General features: G+C 40.2%; 1 protein-coding gene across 4 annotated transcripts in view; it reads right to left on the reverse strand.

Annotated features, from left to right (window-relative positions):
* Kat2b (lysine acetyltransferase 2B) overlaps positions 1–18,975 on the reverse strand; it is a 119,850-nt gene that overhangs the window by 17,685 nt on the left and 83,190 nt on the right. For all 4 annotated transcript variants that reach the window (XR_003736657.2, XM_028890194.2, XM_037199902.1 and 1 more), the window contains exons 10-11: positions 9,768–9,976; positions 8,223–8,349 (exon numbers count right to left, since the gene is read on the reverse strand). Coding sequence is in view for 3 of the 4 variants with exons in the window: in XM_028890194.2 (XP_028746027.1) it covers positions 8,223–8,349; positions 9,768–9,976 (336 nt within the window). In the remaining variant the exon portion in view is untranslated. The remainder of the gene's footprint in view (positions 1–8,222; positions 8,350–9,767; positions 9,977–18,975) is intronic.

Genomic DNA, 18,975 nt, shown 5'->3' on the forward strand with positions numbered 1-18,975 from the left:
AAACTTATGGGACACTATGAAAGCAGTGCTAAGAGGAAAATTCATAGCTCTAAATGCACACATAAAGAAGATGGAGCAATCCCATACCAATGAATTAACAGCACAACTGAAAGCTCTAGAACAAAAAGAAACAAACTCACCCAGGAGAAATAGACGCCAGGAAATAATCAAATTGAGGGCTGAAATCAACGAAATAGAAAACAAGAGAACAATACAAAAAAATCAATGAAACAAAGAGTTGGTTCTTTGAAAAAATCAACAAGATAGACAAACCACTAGCCAAATTAACCAAAAGGCAAAGAGAGAGCACCCAAATTCACAAAATCAGAAATGAAAAGGGAGACATAACAACAGACAATGAGGAAATCCAGAGAATCATCAGATCATACTTCAAAAACCTGTACTCCACAAAAATGGAAAACCAGGAAGAAATGGACAATTTTCTGGATAAATACTAAATACCAAAATTAAATCAAGACCAGATAAACCATTTAAATAGACCAATAACCCCTAAAGAAATAGAAACAGTCATCAAAAGTCTCCCAACTAAAAAAAGCCCAGGACCAGAGAGTTTCAGTGCAGAATTCTACCAGACTTTCAAAGAAAAACTAATACCAATCCTCTTCAAAGTGTTCCACACAATAGAAACAGAAGGAACACTACCAAACTCTTTTTATGAGGCTACAATTACCCTGATACCCAAACCACACAAAGATGCAACAAAGAAAGAGAACTACAGACCAATCTCCCTCATGAACATTGATGCAAAAATACTCAACAAAATATTGGCAAACCGAATCCAAGAATACATCAAAACAATCATCCATCACGACCAAGTAGGATTCATCCCAGGGATGCAAGGATGGTTCAACATACGGAAATCAGTCAATGTAATACACCATATAAACAAACTGAAAGAAAAAAACCACATGATCATCTCCCTAGATGCTGAAAAAGCCTGTGACAAAATCCAACACCCCTTCATGATAAAGGTCTTAGAAAGAATAGGAATACAAGGAACATTTCTAAACATAATAAAAGCAATTTATAGCAAGCCAACAGCAAACATCAAATTAAACGGAGAGAAACTCAAAGCGATACCACTAAATTCAGGAACAAGACAAGGCTGTCCACTCTCCCCATATTTATTCAATATAGTACTAGAAGTTCTAGCTAGAGCAATAAGACAACAAAAGGAGATCAAAGGGATACAAATTGGCAAGGAAGAAGTCAAACTTTCACTATTTGCAGATGATATGATAGTATACATAAGTGACCCCAAAAACTCTACCAGGGAACTTCTACAGCTGATAAACTCCTTCAGTAAAGTGGCAGGATACAAGATCAACTCAAAAAAAATCAGTAGCCCTCCTATACACAAATGATAAAAGGGCTGAGAAAGAAGTCAGAGAAACATCACCCTTTACAATAGCCACAAATAATATAAAATACCTTGGGATAACACTAACTAAACAAGTGAAAGACCTTTTTGATAAGAACTTTAAATCTCTAAAGAAAGAAATTGAAGAAGATATCAGAAAATGGAAGGATCTCCCATGCTCATGGATAGGTAGGATTAACATAGTAAAAATGGCAATCTTACCAAAAGCAATCTACAGATTCAATGCAATCCCCATCAAAATCCCAACACAATTCTTCACAGACTTGGAAAGAAAAATACTCAACTTTATATGGAAAAACAAAAGACCCAGGATAGCTAAAAGAATCCTATACGATAAAGCAACCCTTGGAGGCATCACCCTCCCGGACCTCAAACTCTACTATAGAGCTATAGTAATAAAAACAGCTTGGTACTGGTATAAAAACCGACATACGGACCAATGGAATCGAATTGAAGACCCTGACATTAATCCATGCACATATGAACACCTGGTTTTTGACAAAGGAGCCAAAACTATACAATGGAACAAAGAAAGTATCTTCAACAAATGGTGCTGGCATAACTGGATGTCAATATGTAAAAGATTACAAATAGATCCATATCTGTCACCATGCACAAAACTCAAGTCCAAGTGGATCAAAGACCTAAACATAAATCCAGTTACACTAAACTTAATAGAAAAGAAAATAGGAAGCACTCTTGAACGCATTGGCACTGGAGACCATTTCCTAAATAAAACACCGACAGCACAGACCCTGAGCACAACCATTAATAAATGGGACCTCTCAAAACTGAGAAGATTTTGCAGGGCAAAAGACACAGTCAATAAGACAAAAAGACAGCCAACAGATTGGGAAAAGATCTTCACCAACCCCACATCTGACAGAGGATTGATCTCCACAATATATAAAGAACTCAAGAAACTAGACATCAAAGCACTGAACAGTCCAATTAAAAAATGGGCTAAAGAGCTAAACAGAGAATTCACAAAACAAGAACTACAAATGGCTGAAAGACATTTAAAGAAATGCTCAACATCCTTAATCATCAGAGAAATGCAAATCAAAACGACTCTGAGATACCACCTTACACCTGTTAGAATGGCTAAGATCAAAAACACCAATGACAACCAATGTTGGAGAGGATGTGGAGCAAAGGGAACACTCCTCCACTGTTGGTGGGATGTAAACTTGTACAACCACTGTGGAAATCAGTATGGCGGTTTCTCAGAAAATTAGGAATCGAACTACCTCAAGACCCAGCCATCCCACTCTTGGGCATATACCCAAAGAATGCTGATTCATACCATAAAGATACATGCTCAGCTATGTTCATAGCAGCACTATTTGTAATAGCCAGAACCTGGAAACAACCTAGATGCCCATCAACGGAAGAATGGATGGAAAAAAATGTGGTACATATACACAATGGAGTACTACTCAGCAGAGAAAAACAATGAAAGCATGAAATTTGCAGGCAAATGGATGGAACTAGAAAAAATCATCCTGAGTGAGGTAACTCAAACCCAGAAAGACAGTTATGGTATGTACTCACTCATTGGTGGATTCTAGATATAAAATGAACAATCAGACCACAACCCATAGAACCATAGAGGCTATATATATAGCATGGAGGTCCCTAGGACGACTGTGGCATATAATAAATTTCAGTTTTACTCAATTATTGAAAAAAAATAGCCAAATGAATGGAAACACATGAACTATGAACCAAAGGCTGAGGGGCCCCCAGCTGGATCAAGCCCTCTGAATAGGTGAGACAGTTGATTGGCTTGATCAGTTTGGGAGGCATCTAGGCAGTGGGACCAAGTCCTGTGCTCATTCCATGAGTTGGCTGTCTGAAACCTGGAACTTATGCAGGGACACTTGGCTTAGTCTGGGAGGAAGGGACTGGACCTCCCTGGACTGAGTCTACCAAGTTGATCACAGTCCTCGGGGGAGGACTTGTCCTGGAGGAGGTGGGAATGGAGGGTGGGCTGGGGGTAAGGGGAGGGCGTGGGAGGGGGGAGAATAGGGGAACCCATGGCTGATATGTAGAACTGAATGATATTGTAAAATAAAAAATATATATCAAAAAAAATAAAAATAAAAATAAATTAAAAGAATGAAAACTGAGTGGTTTAAATGGAAAAAAAGCAAGTACAAAACTCAGGAAAGACTGGTGAATTTAGGATTGTTTCAGAACCTCATAAAAAGACAGGAATCGGAGCATCCAGAGGTCACTGTCCTCACACAAAGACTTCATCCATACCCACAGACACCACCTCCACAGATTCACAGCACTGCATATAGGATCTGACCCTCACTTTTGTTCATTTCCACCTCCCAAGCCTCAAACCAACCAGTATCCAAGCCAGAGTCTCTCTTTGATGACTGGGGGACTCCTCAACAACCTAAGCACCTTCTCAGGACTTTCTCCAATATGCATCGCTACAGCATGGCTTCCAGGACCAACTATCAGGTACAGTCCTCTGTCCAATAAAGGTCAGCCGGAGCATCTCCTTTTTTGGGAAATTGTTCTTCCAATGGTGTCACCAAAGGACATTTTCCTTAAAGCACCACAATACCAAGACACTGTGAGTTTGGATATAATGTGAATAGAAAAGAAATTGAATTATCTCTCCTAGAAGGAGTCACAGTGACACAAGGAAGAGAAACAACACAGAATTATAGTATGGACCTGCACTATTCAGCACAACAGCTTACTAGTGCCAATTGGACTGTGCTAGGAGCATAAAATAAAATGTCAACCAGCAAAAAATATGAATATACATTTTATACTTACTTCCATGTTGAGATGACAATATTTTGGACATATTGGGTTAAATACAAACTTTAAATATTTCATTTTTTTCTTTCTACTTTGTAATATGATTACTAGAAATTTTTATTTTATTTATTCATTTATTTATTTGGTGTTTTGAGACAGGCTGGCCTAGAAGCTACTACACCTGACTTAGAAAAAGAATTATATATGAAACTTGTGTTTCTATTGTGTGGCGTGGATTCAGAACAATGTATTTGTAATGGGTAAAAGGGGAAGAATTAGAAATGATTAAGTGAGGCATTAAAAAGGGTTTGTCATATGGCTGGGGCTAAAGAGATGGCTCAGTAGTGAAGAGCACTGATTGCTCTTACAGAGTACCTGTGTTCAATTCCCCGCACACATATAGAAGCAAATAACTCAAATTTTGCTTCAGGAAGACTGGGGCTTAAGAAAGGATGGGCATACACACACATTGAGATCTGTGTGATGCAATAGAGAAACTACAACACCCCCTCCCCCAAATTCAGGATACCCCAGAAGCTCAGCATGTTTATTATACAAAGTTGTACATGGAGGCTGGATTGTTGCATACAACTGAACAAGGAAACTAATCTCAGTGGGGCAGCCTCTGTAGAGAAGAGGTCCTCAGGCTGTAAATATTAAGGCAGTGATTCTCAACCTTCCTAATGCTGTGACCCTTTTATATAGTTCCTCACATTGTGGTGACCCCCAACCATAAAACTATTTTCATTGCTACTTCATAACTGTAATTTTGCTACTGTTATGAATTATAATGTAAATATCTATGTTTTCTGGTTGTCTTAGGCTACCTGTGACAGGGTTGTTCAAATTCCCCCCCCCCCCCCCCCCCCCCCCCCCCCCCCCCCCCCCCGCCAAGAGGTTGGAACCCACAGGTTGAGAACCACTGTATTAAAGGAAGAACACTATGGTGAACATTTTCTGCACATACTATCAAAAGCTGTGCAAGAACCAGAGGAAGGCTTTGTCATCCTTCTGAGCCTTGTTCTGGGAAGAGGGGTGAGGCTTTGCCATTTTCCCATGGGTGGAGGCTAAGGTCTTTGACATGGTGGGCTTGTGGCTACAACACACATTCACTCAGGACTTCACACACTCAAGACTTCCTTCATTCCCTCTGTGTGTGAGTGTGTGTGTGTGTGTGTGTGTGTGTGTGTGTGTGTGTGTGTGTACAATAAAAACTATTGAAAGACTCAGACCAGTGGAACTTTTTGGAAAGGACACTCTTCAGTCTGTTGAGCTGCCTGCTGGCTGTGCAGTGTGCTCCAGGTTTCCAGGTTTTGAGGGCTGTTACACATGCTTCAGTAGGCCTTGGTGATGCAGCTATCTATGAATAATTTCTGCCCCTCTAAGTAACCCCTTCACCCATATTCCTGCAATAACTGAATATTTTTCCCCTTGGCATTCCAACTGAGTCTGTAATGTTTGGCCACCTTGCTTCAAGTTTTTAGAAAATTTCATGGTCTGTGCTGTGTCAGGGGAGGGAAATACCCTTCTGGAAGCCATTAAAAAGTTTCCCACCAGTGTTAAAGCATCTTCAGTTTTCCACTGGTATTCCTAAGAGTGCCTATGTCCACCTTAATCAATTCTTCCAAACTAAGTGCTTGGTATAACCATTTAAAAAAAAAAAAAAACAAATTACCTCAATTTACAAGCTACTGGTGTGTTTTCCAAGGCAAGGTTTCTCTCTGTATATAGCCAAAGTTTTTTTGTTTTGTTTTGTTTTTTAATTGAAGTCCTAAGTTCTGTACTTTGGGAGACATCTGGACATTTTTCACATTGGGGGATGGGTTGGTGATAAAGACAGCAATAGCAGTGTCTAAAAGCATCTTGTCAGAATTCTTGAAAAAGCACTAAAGGGAACTTTCTATCTAATTTGAGTCTTTGCCTTCCCCAGACAACCTGTGAGAGGCCTCCATCTGCAATTTGGTGCTGAGTGTTAGGAGTCAAAGCTAAAAAGTTCACTTGTGCCAGGAGGCAGAAATAGGTGGACCTCTGTGAGTTCCAGGCCAGCCTGGTCAACATAAAGGTTCAATGGCAACTATAGCTATATAGTGAGACTCTGTCTAAAAGTAAAAAGAAACAAAACAAAACCACAAAGAGCTAGATTTCAGGCCTATATTCCCATAACCCCTAGCACTCTAGAAATTAAAGCAAGAATACTGAGTTCAAGGCCAGGCTGAACTACATAGAGAATTTCAAGAGAGTATGAGTTACAGAGCGAAAACCCACTTCAATAAAAAGAGAGGAAAATGTAGAGTGAGCAGGATCAGGGACTCAAGACCATCCTCAGTTTTAAGCAAATATGAGACCAGCATCAGCTCCATGTCTGACCAGCATCATCTGTCTTTAACTGGAGTCGGGGGTGTTGAACCGTAAAAGAAAGCCCGTGTCCAAAACTAACCACATTTTAAACAGAAAATGACTTCTTCCAGTGACTTATTTTTGGTTTCTGCAAATGGCAGTGATGCTTTGAAGCTGAAAGTACCAACAGGTCCTTAGCCCTATACTACCCAGTACAGAAGCCTCTTGTGCCCAGTGAATACTTGAATGTGGCCATTTCAAACTAAGACAAGCTGTGAGGGTAAACTACACACCAATTTCAAACACTTAGCACATACAGAGACTATAGATGCTGTTGATAATTCCTCGTGATAATGAATTTTAGGTTAAATGAAATACATTTGAAAAATTAACCTCTTGCTTTCCACTTGTTTTTTTGAAATGGATCTTCTAGAAAGTTTGTACTCTGTACATACATGGCTTATGTGAGCAGCTTTCACATGATTATGCTGGACAACTTGCCTCAGACCTTCCAACAATTTTTTTGTAGTCACCATCGACTCCTGAACTGCTTACAGCTCCATCATCATAAAGTTTCTTCACACTCTTTTGTAGTGGTTCTCAACCTGTGTGTCTTGACCCCTTTGGGATCAAATATCAGATATCCTACATATCAGATATTTATATTACGATTCATAACAGTAACAAAATTATAGTTATGAAGTAACAACTAAATAATTTTATGGTTGGGAGTCACCACAACATGAGGAACTGTATTACAGTGTTAGGAAGATTGAGAACCACTGTTGTGAGATATCTTTCTATACACTGTGAATATGCTTTATTACCATTGGTTAATAAAGAAGCTGCTTTGGCCTAAAGCAAGGCAGAATATAGCCAGGTGTGAAATCCAAACAGAGATACAGGGAGAAGAGGGTGGAGCTGGGGAGATGCCAGCAAGCTGCCCAAGAAGCAAGATACGAAAGTATAGGTAAGCCACTGGCCACGTGGTGATATATAGATTAATTGAAATGGGTTATTTTAAGATGTAAGAACTAGCTAGTAATAAGCCTGAGCCATAAACCAAACAGTTTATAATTAGTATTAAGCCTCTGACTTTGTTTTATTTTATAAGCTGCTACAGGACCAAGGGGGACAGAGAAAAGGCTCCAGCTACATTCCCTTCTTTCTGTCTCTCTTGTTTTCAGACAGGGTCTCCCTGGCTGTCCTCAACTTAATAGGTTGACCAGGTTTGCCTCAAACTCAGAGATCTGCCTGCCCCTTTTTCCTGAGTGCTGGGATTAAACATGTGAGCCACCACATCCAACTCCTCCTGGAATTTCTTTAATACTTATCTGACTTTATAGACAAGGTGTGAGATAACTAAATTGTGTCTGTCTGTCTGACTGTCTGTGTCTGTTACATAAAATGAACAATAAACACAGATTTACTTTCAAACCTCTATCTGCCATCCACTACCCTCGGGATACATCCTAGGGTGTGTGGTGCTCCTGTACTCTGCTGGAAGGTTGAACAAAGCCTCTGTGTATCCCTACTGAGAGGACACAGACTGAGGCTCTGTGCCCACACAGACACTCAGCATTGAGAAAACTTGTAGGGAAAGCCTGAACTTCACCTTGAACCACCTCCCATGCACCACAGCTTCAGCAAGACACCTGGCCTCTGCTTTTCTGCTAAGATCCAGGATTTCTCTTACCTTGACTTGTTCATTTGAGGTTACTGCACAGAAAACAATTTCTGTGAATCCCTGGGATGGAAACATCCGGAAACAGATACCACCAATGACACGACCATCTTTAATTAAAGCAAGGGTTTTGTGTTTCCTAAAAGAATAAGGTTAAATCAGAGCTGTATCTTTCTTGGTTATAGAAAACAATTTTGGAGATGTTCCTTGTTGACTAAGAAGGCTTGGAAGCGGGGGTGCAGGGAAGTTCTTTCATCTAGATACCAGCTCAGTAGGCAGCCATTTTCCTGTACTCTTTAGGGCAAACCTACTTCAGAGCTGCCACACCAAAACAAATGAAGAATTCCCTAAGAAAAGCCTGACCTGAAAGCATGTGCTTGGAGGGGCTTTGGAACTGACAATGGAAGCTGATGGAAGAGCTCAAAGCTCAGAGCTCAAAGTTGTGGGCAAGGGTGGCACACATTTCTGAAGAGTTCACACAGCAAGAGTAATATTACAGCAAAGAACACAACATTTACATGTAGGAACTGTCAAGCCCTGTAGTGTGGAATCTCACCAGACTGTCTCACTCTGACTTGCACACATACATATCACATTTCACATAGGCTGTTTGGTTAACTAGGTTAAAGTACAGCCAAATGGAGAAGTTTAATTCCTTGATGCTGGATTTTTTTTCTTTCTTTTCTTTTTTTTTAGATTTCATTTTTATTTTTGTAATGTTGTGGATTGAACCTAGGGCTTTGTTCATGCCAGGTGAGCCTCCTATCAGTGAGCTACATCCTCATCTTTGGGTTTTTTTTTTTTTCTTTAAAGCATTGGATTTTCTAGGTTAACCTATCCTAAATCCCAATAATTTTTCCCAGTGTTTATAGAACACATTGCATAAATGGGTTGTGCTATGCTCTGAACTTTGCCTGAAGATCCAGCAAAGCTTTGGTGCAACCCTACCTGTGAGTATTTGGGCTATAGTGGAACCTAAGCAATACAATAAAGCCAAGAATGCATTGACTTGTGAAGCAACGGCTAAAGAGAGTGTGGTAAAGAAGAGTCCTCATCAGCTTATTATTTATTTCATTCATTTGTTTGTTTGTGTGTGCAAGTGTGTGTGTACATTAGTGCATGCCACTCTCCGATCTGTCTGTCTGTCTACTAACTGTGTGTGTGTGTGTGTGTGTGTGTGTGTGTGTGTGTGTGTGTGTGTATGCACAAATGCATGCCACTCATATAGAAATCAGAGAATATTTTATGGGAGTTGGTTCTCTCCTTCTATCAGGTGGGTCCCAGAACAGAACTTAGGTCACCAGGCTTGGCAGCAAGAGAATTTACCCACTGAGCCATCCCACCAATCCTAGCAATTTAAACCACAACGGTTCAATCTATTAATAAGAACCTTTAAGATTTACTGACAAAATAATCTTAGTGATTTTTGACATGAAAATTAAATCAGTGTGATTATGTATCCATATCAGGAGAGGAGGCAGCTGGACTCCAAGGGCTAAGTGTCACTAAACAGTTCCCCTTGCATTAAAGGAGGAAGTAAGAATGAGTTGAACTTACGGATCAAAGACGAGCCGTGTGATGTACTCTTTGGGCATCCGGGGGAGCTGGTGAGAAAACACATTCTGTAGGCCCACCAGCCACATCAGGATCTTCTTGTTTGGTTTCTGGTTCAGGGAATTGCCCACCACATGGAATTCAATGACACCCCTGCGCTCTTCCAGCCTTGCCGCCTCATCTCTGGCTGAATGTGCTGACAGAAAATTGGTCTGGGATCCAAGAGACAAGAAAAGATTACAAAAGGTTCTTTTTTGAAAATAGTGGACTGGAGCACATGAAAGCTTTCCCTGTTCTAATAAGACTCTAGTATGGATTTCAGGGTCATAATCATATGTGCATCCTCACCCCACAAGTTAAGAAAACAAAACAGAAAAGTGGATTAAGTGGTAGATGACTCAGTGGTTAAAAGAGTTTACTGTAAAATCAGGGAGACTGGAGTTTGGATTCCAGAGTCCATGTAACAAGCCAGGCGCATCCTTTGTACACTTGTAACCCAAGCTCCAAATAAGGCAGAAACAGATGTGCCTCAAAACACCTGACAAAAACTTATAGAAAAACATACCCTGGATACCCTCTTTTGGCCTTTATGTGTACACAGGCATGGGAAACCACACACACACAAATGAATAATAACTAGACAAAGAATTATAAAAAGATAACATTGCATGGATTAGACAAAGTCTTTATATATATATATATATATATATATATATATATATATATATATATATATGGAGAGAGAGAGAGAGAGAGAGAGAGAGGTGTGGCAGGAGGTCCCACAGAGTATTGCATCTGGCTTAAATTCTGGAGTGTTAGCACCTAGGCTTTGAACTGCCTTTTGTGTTGTTACATTGCTGTGGGATGTTCTGTATGGCAAATGTGTTGCTCTGATTGGTCAATAAATAAAATACTGATTGGCCAGTGGCTAGGCAGGAAGTATTGGCGGGACTAACAGAGAAGAAAAGAAAGAACAGGAAGGCAGAAGGAGTCACTGCCAGCCGCCGCCATGACATGTGAAGATGCCAGTAAGCCAGTAGCCATGTGGCAAGGTATAGATTTATGGAAATGGATTAATTTAAGCGATAAGAACAATTAGCAAGAAGCCTGCCACGGCCATACAGTTTGTAAGCAATATAAGTCTCTGTGTTTACTTGGTTGGGTCTGAGCAGCTGTGGGACTGGGGGGTGACAATGATTAGTCCTGACTGTGGGCAAGGCATGAAAACTCTAACTACACTACATTGTGTTACTGATACTTTGTTTCAGGAGTCTAAATTTTATCTGAGTTCTCCCTGAAGGTTCAACATGTCTGCAAAACTTAGTTATGAGAGAACTTAAAAAAACCAAGAGGTCTTGTGACTGAGAATTGCTATGGCATTTGATTCCTTCAAAGGACTTCAGATAAGAGGTTTTGGTATTCAGAAATTGACTTGCTAATATGTAAATTGTATAACAATTAAAAAGGCCTTTTTGCAAAGCAATGGTCAGTCAGTTCACCAGAAGCTGACACCCCTGCTGTTTGGCTAAACCTAAAATTCATGCTGGAATGAACCTTCTCCTCTACAGAACCACACAAAACAGAACATTGACAGGCAGGGATCTCTAGAGTCACTGAACTTATGGAATGAATCTCTCTCTCTCTCTCCTTTCCTCTCTCTGCATATATATGGAATTTAATGGAATGATTTACACGCTACAGTCCAACTAATCAAACAAAAACTAGCTGTGAACAGAAAGTCCAAGAATCCAGTAGTTGTTCAGTCCCACAAGGCTAGACGCCTCAGCTGGTCGTCTGTATATGCTAGAATCCCAAAGATGTCAGCTCCAGTGGACTGGAAGTGCTACTAAACTGAGGGCAAGCAGGCAAGGCAAAGGTCAAAACCCTCCTTCTTTCATGTCATTATACAGGATTCCAGCAGATTAAAGGCGTGTGCTGTGGGATAATGCTTTTGTACATTGGTATAATAAAATGCTAATTGGCCTGTAGCCAGGCAGGAAATATAGGCAGGGTAAGCAGGTGAAAAGATTCTGGGAAGAGGAAGGGCTGAGTCAGGAGTCACCAGCCAGTCACAGAGGAAGGAAGATCTGACAAGACAGAACTGAGAAAAGATGTCATGCCATGTGGCTAAACATAGATAAGAATTATGGGTTGATTTAAGTGTAAGAGCTAGTCAGTAATAAGCCTGAACTAATGGCCAAGCAGTTATAAATAATATTAAGGCTCTGAGTGATTATTTTATAAGTGGCTGCGGGTCCATGGGGGCCAGGCAAGACCCAAGAAACATTTGTCCTACAAATGGTGGCCAGATGTGGTGGCAAGAATTTCTATATAAAACCTGAGAGAGCTTAAGAAGAGATTATAAATGTAGCTAAAAGCACCTTCCTAGTTCATGTTGCTCATAGCAGGCTGGGGTACAGTGATGTGTCCCCTGGCCATAGTGGGTTTGTGGCATGTGGGCTTAAGCTGTAGCATGGTAGATTTTTTGCCAAGGTACACAGAGGTGTCTCCAAACTGCACAGCATGGTGCGTGGTGGATATAGCTTTCGCTAGTACAAAAAAAAAGAAAGAAAGAAAGAAAGAAAGAAAGAAAGAAAGAAAGAAAGAAAGAAAGAAAGAAAGAAAGAAAGAAAGAAAGAAAGAAAGAAAGAAGAAAGAAAGAAAGAAGAAAGAAAGAAGAAAGAAAGAAGAAAGAAAGAAGAAAGAAAAGAAAAAAAGAAGAGAAAAAGAAAAAAAGAGGGAAACAAAAGGTTTCTGAGCTACAAGCTGCTGGATGGCTCCCAGAGCTGGCAGTGAATAATCCCCGCCATGTTGGAAAGCTGAAATGAGTGGAGTCAGCAGCCAAGGCTGCTGCTTCTGTCCTAGCCACTCTACAGTTTAAACCAATAGACTCACAATAAGTCAGATTCAGATGAAATAAAACTTTAAATGGTTTACAGTATGTGTAAAAATGTACATAGGCTTGGAAGACAGAAGAAAGTGAATATAGACAGTTATATAAAGAAGTAGTTTTAAAAAATAAAGTCTTTAAAGAGACAGTAAAAGTAATATAAAAATAAGCCACATGAAGATAGAAATCACACACAGAATCTGAATTATACTGTCTTTGGGATTTTTAACTGCAGAAAGACATTTGATTGTAAAGGCTGATAAGTTAAACCAATATGTATATTTTAAAGGTATCTTGACTTTAAAATTTGTGTCTAAGGATATATTGCTTTGGAAAAGAGGTTCTGCTTTTGTTTCCACAGAAGATGAGAACCTGTGCATCCAGGCTAACATGATTTGATCAGCCAAGAGCCCCTGAATGATCTCTGATGACACCATGGTCCAATATCCACACAGCTTCAAGGCAACCGGCTCAGACAATGCAGCCCCACAGACTACTCCAATCAGGACTTGACCATAATTCTTAATTTTTTCAGCATCCCCATTAGATTGCCAGTGCCCTCACCCAGCAGGAAGTAGTATGAGAAGCTATGCCCAAATTCCCAAAATATTGTTTATAAATGTTTATTTTTATTTTAAGGGGTTTAATAATAAATGCAATCTCTTTCTAAAGAGAAAAGGGAATAATATAGATATGATAGGATAAAAGATTATTGAATCTAGTTTTAAAGAGCAACAACTTATTTAAAAATGTTTTAAAATGCTATGGATTTTAGATTATTGGTATAAATTTAAAGTTAATTTTGTTATACTGTATATTTCTGCTCTTGTTTAAGTTATTATGTTTGTACAACTCATTTAAAATTATAATATATAATTAAGAAATACAGATTAATAATGAGTCATCCATAATAATCAACCTTATAGTTATGTTAGTTAAGTTTTCTAGGTATACATAGATATATTTCAATTAGGTAGGTAACCTTCAAACACTTCAAAGACCTACAGAATATGGCATTTAAAATGTTTTTACAACTTAGACTTTCTGGACAATGAGACATGTCTGCCCCTGGCAGCACCAATTTACTTTAAAGAGGAAGATGGATACTCCATATGGAGTTTATCTTCTTCTTGGCAAAAATAGCCATTTGGGTAAGAAACTGATCTTGCATGGACTGCTTGACAAAATGTATTGACTGGACATGCAGAACCCACAGGAAGGTAACCAATGAACTTTGCAAGGCAAGATGGTCCTTCATGTTCCTGCTTCACAGAGGAGACTGTCAGATATTCTACAGGACACAGAGAGAAGCAACTGAGAAACTCTAGACTGAGAGACCGAAGATGAATGCCCCAACATTGCAGAGGAAATTTGTATGACTGTCCAGGCAGGCAGCTGTCTCTGTCATTTCCAGAATTTTGGAAGTTGCTTACAATGCATTTCTTGTTTACTTAGGTAATATTATATCCTTCTGGGGTCTTTTGTAGTTGATGAAGTTGAAGACTAGATAGTTAAATTTTTTTTGGTTATGATAAAAGATAAATTATATATGAAACTTTAGACTTACAAATATAGGATAGAATATTTTCTTTAATTTTGCCAAATATAAATAGAGTAGCTATTATAACTGTAATTCTTGCTTGGAAACTGTTTTGTTATATATAATTTTACAATGTTAAAGTTAAAACCTTCCTTTTTGATTAGAAAAGGGGAAGTGCTGTGGGATATCTTTCTGTATGCTGTGAATATGTGTTGCTCTTATTGGTTGATAAATAAAACTACATTGGCCTATGGCAGGGCAGGATGGAGCCAGGTGGGAAAGGTTAAGAAAGATGGGAAGAAGAAAAAGAAGAGGCAGAGAGACACATTCCCACTGTCCAGGGAGTAGCATGTAATGGGATGCAGGTAAAGCCATGGAACATGTGGTGATACATAGATTAATAGTTATGGGTTGATTTAAGATATAAGAGCTAGCAAGCAAGAGGCCTGCCACAGACTATACAGTTTGTAAATAATATAAGCCTCTGTATGTTTATTTGGGACCAATCAGCTGCAGGATGCAGGTGGGAAAGATTCATCCTGACCACAGGGCCCAGGTAGGACTGGAGAAATCTTCCAACTACAGGCATGTCTTCTTGCCTCAAGATCTGGATCAAAAGCATGTTTTTCTATGTAAACCTCCAGATCAAGAGGTGTGTCTTCCTAGCTCAAAGGCCTGGACTAGAAGTGGATTTACCCACTTCAAACCAAGCAGACAATCCTTACAGGTATGCCCTCCATTTCGGGGTTGTAGTTCATTCCAGATATAGTTAAGTTCTCAACAAAGAATAGCCATCACAATCCACCCCTTGTCAATTTGACACATAATCATGTCTCCTTATGTCATGATTGAGTTCCAAATGAAAACAATAAACAGGTCATAATAATGCCTAAACATAATATAAGTATCCTTTGTATAATCATAATGCATTTATAAATTTAGAATAGGTGACAATGTTCCTTGGGGAACATCCTTTTAGTATTCTATTATTTGATGTGACAACATATGATAAAAAGTTGAAAGAAAATATAAATATCTGTACAAATGTATTCTTAACAAAATAAAACAGAAGCACTCATGCCAATTATAATCTTCATTTCTGTAACTAGTCACGTGACCTTAGCTGGTATTTATAGATACCTTCCTCTACTACCCATTCTTTATTTCCTCCACCCTCTGCAAACATTTCAGCAGGACTTGGCTCTTTTCCTGGCAGTGACCCATACCTTCATTCCTGATGGATCCTTTGTCATCCTCCTTGAATTAGGCTGTTGTAATTTCCCATTGGCTTTAATAACAGAGCACCATAGCACCAAGAGATACCCTAAAGAATTTCCCACACACCAAACATAATCTTTCTTAACCTCCATAATGGAGAATCAATCCAATTTTCCCATGGTAATCTGGCTCTATCACCCTTCCTAACACTGTTATTCCTTTCTTAGCCTGTTGGTTTAAGGGCATTAGAAGCTAAAAAAGACCAGGGGGAAGACTGAGTTTCCAGTTCAATGGGATGTTTGTTGTGGCTCCTGGCAGGAGCACTCCCCACTCTGGAACCAAAACTGGTAGGCCAGCAGAACTCAGGGTCATGGAAACAGGAAGCAGACAGTTCCCTAGTAGGTCACTAGGGGTGACAGTGAGTGGAACTATTCCTTTTTCCACACCTTGATTCCTAGACTTGAGGATTCTGGCTATGGGAGAAAACAGATGCTGATTCAGAGCATATACTGCCTTCGGGAGAACCCTGTTCTAGCCCTCCAGGCTGTGGCCATCTAATTGGCACTGCAACTGTGTCTTCAAAGGCCATTCCATCTATCAGGCCAGCAGCTTCAGGATGATGGGGAACAAGGTAAGATCGATCATTGGGCCCACTGTCCCTTCACTATCTTTGGCTGTGAAGTGAGTTTCTTGGTCAGAAGCAATACTGTGTAAAAGGTCATGATGAGATGGGTGGATAGGCATTCTGTAAGTCAATGGATAGTAGTTTTGGCAGAAACATTATGTGCAGGAAAGGCAAATCCATAACCAGAATAAGTATCTAATCCAATAAAGACAAAGAGTTATTCTTTCCATGAAGGAAGTGGTCCAATGTAATCAACCTACCCCCAGGTTGCTGGCTGGTCACCAAAGGAATGGCACTATATCTGGGGCTTGGTTTTGTCTGGTCTCTGCTACTGGCAGATCTGGCACTCAGCAGTAGCTCTAACCAAGTCAGCCTTGGTAAATGGAAGTCCTTGTTGTTGAGCACACACATACCCCCATCTCTGCCACCATGGCCACTTTGTTCATGGACCCACTGGGCAATGACAGAAATGGCTGGGTAAAAAGGCCAACTATCCACATACTGGGATGGTGAGGCCTACTTGGTCCCAGCATGGTTGGACTATTGAGGACCAGACTGACATGGGTAGGGGAAATGGCCTGAGCACAGGTGGGGCCAAAGGCAGATCCCAAGTGGCTATGAGTACATAGGGGGAAAAAAACCACCTGGGAGGCTGTGTCAGTGGACAATTTGTTTATTTGGAGGGGGCAAGGGACATTTATATCCTAGGAAGAGTGGCTGGTTGGATTCATGTGCTGGTATGTTATTGGTTGGGGCAAAAACACTGAAGGTGCTTCATTTGCATACTTAAAGGCAACAGGGTCCAGGAGGAAAAACCTTATAAGGTCATAGGGAGCATAGCCTGGAATGTTTCAGCAGTCAGCAGCAACCAGTCCCTGTAGCCTTGGAAATGTAAAAGCTTGCTATGTGCATCGGAGCATGTCTACACTTGGGAAGCCTAACTGCTGGGGTCTGCTGCCCTCTGAGCAAGGCAGAGGATCAACCAAACTCCTACCACTCTCAGGATGAGAAAATCCAGGGCTTTTAGGCATGCCTTGAACCCCTTCTTAGCTTCAGACCCCTTCTTAGCTTCAGGCCAGTCCCACATCCACAGAATAGGTCTTCCTATCTACTTGATTATTGAACGCCTCCTCAACTGAAGTAACCTTTTGATGGGCATTTACACAGGACACAAGTATCTTTACATCCTTCACCTATTTGAAGAGATCTGTCCACATACTTCTTCCCCAGATGGCTTTCTCACCAGTTTTGCAATCATGCTCCTTCCAAATCCCTGATTGTCCAGCCAAGCCATTGGCTACAGCCCATGAATCAGTGAACAATCACACATCTAGCCATTTCTCCTTTGAAACAAACTGTAATACCATGTGTACTACCCAAAGTTTTGCCCACTGTAAATATTTCCCTTCAACAGTGTCTTTCAGGATTGTCCCAGAAAGGGATTGTAATGGTGTAGCTGTCCACTTCTGGGTGGTGCCGACTACTTTTGCAGAACCATCAGTAAACCAGGCCCTAGTCCTCTCTTTATTAGTCAACTGTCCATAAGGAACACCCCATGAGGCTATAGATGCAAATTTGGCAGCAGACAGCATTGCAACAGGAATAGAAATCATATGCATTTGGGCAACTTCTTCATGTAGCTTGCTTGTGCCTTCAGAACCTGCTCATGCCCAATCTCATATATACCACTTCCATTTGATAATGAATTGCAGCTGTGCATGTCCTACTTTATGACTTGGTTATACTTGGTCGGATAACATAGCCCAGGTTGCATAGTACTTGGTGGCACACTGTCAAATGTTCAGTTTCTACCAAGGCCCAGTAGCAGACCAAGAGCTGTCTTTCAAAGGGAGAATAGTTCCCACTGTAGAAAATTAGGTTTTACACAGAATATCCGGTCAATTTTATCACTAAGTTCTTTGTTGTTTTTCACCATATTCTGAAGTTGGTTAATTTTTATCTCAGAGTTCATTCATCTCCTTTATCAGTTTATACAGAGATGCTAAAAGCAATCAACCAGCAGCATCATTTTCATTATTTTCTCCCAAACTGTCAAAAGTTTCACATACAGGGTCATCAAATCTATTGCCATTCACAATTGGTGAATCAAGATAATCAAATGCATTTATCTCTTTAAGTTTGTAATACAGTTCACACCACAAGCTTTCAGTACTCTCTGAGCTCCCAGGAAAGGGAGTGATTGGAGAGGCTTCAATAACCAAAGGTGCTAGAGAATTGAAAAGCCTATCCCAGATACTTAAAAGATTTGTATACTTCTTCCTCATACTTCTCATACCAAAATCTGTATTTGTCAGGGTTTTCTAGAGTCACAGAACTTATGGATGAATCACTCTCTCTCTCTCTCTCTCTCTCTCTCTCTCTCTCTCTCTCTCTCTCTCTCTCTCTCTGCATACATATATATGGGAATTTATTGGAATGACTTACAATCTAACAATAGCTAGCTGTGAACAGAAAGTCAAAGAATCTAGTAGTTGCTCAGTCCCACAAGGTTGGATGTCTCAGCTGGTCTTCTGTATATGCTGGAATACCAAAAAAGTAGGCTCCATGCCAGTGAGGAAATGGATGTGCTAACAAGGTGAAGGCAAACACGCAAAGAACAAAACTTACCTTTTTCCATGTCCTTATATAGGCTTCCAACAGAAGGTGTGGCCCAGATTAAAGGTGTGCCTATCCACCTCAATATTAGTTCAAAGGCATGTTTCCATGCCTAAAGATCCAGAGCAGAGGGGTGTCTTCCTACCTGAAAGGTCTGGACTAGAAGTAGATTTATGCACTTCAAACCAAGTAGAAAATCTTTCACAGGTGTGCTCTCCATCCTGGGTTGTAGCTCATTCCAGATATAGTCAAGTTGACAACCAAGAATAGCCATCACATGAACCAAGACCCATCTGATGGAAGGAGAGAAACAATTCCTTCC

This window comes from Peromyscus leucopus, chromosome 16_21, assembly GCF_004664715.2.
Source record: "Peromyscus leucopus breed LL Stock chromosome 16_21, UCI_PerLeu_2.1, whole genome shotgun sequence".
In the NCBI taxonomy this organism is placed as follows: domain Eukaryota; kingdom Metazoa; phylum Chordata; class Mammalia; order Rodentia; family Cricetidae; genus Peromyscus; species Peromyscus leucopus.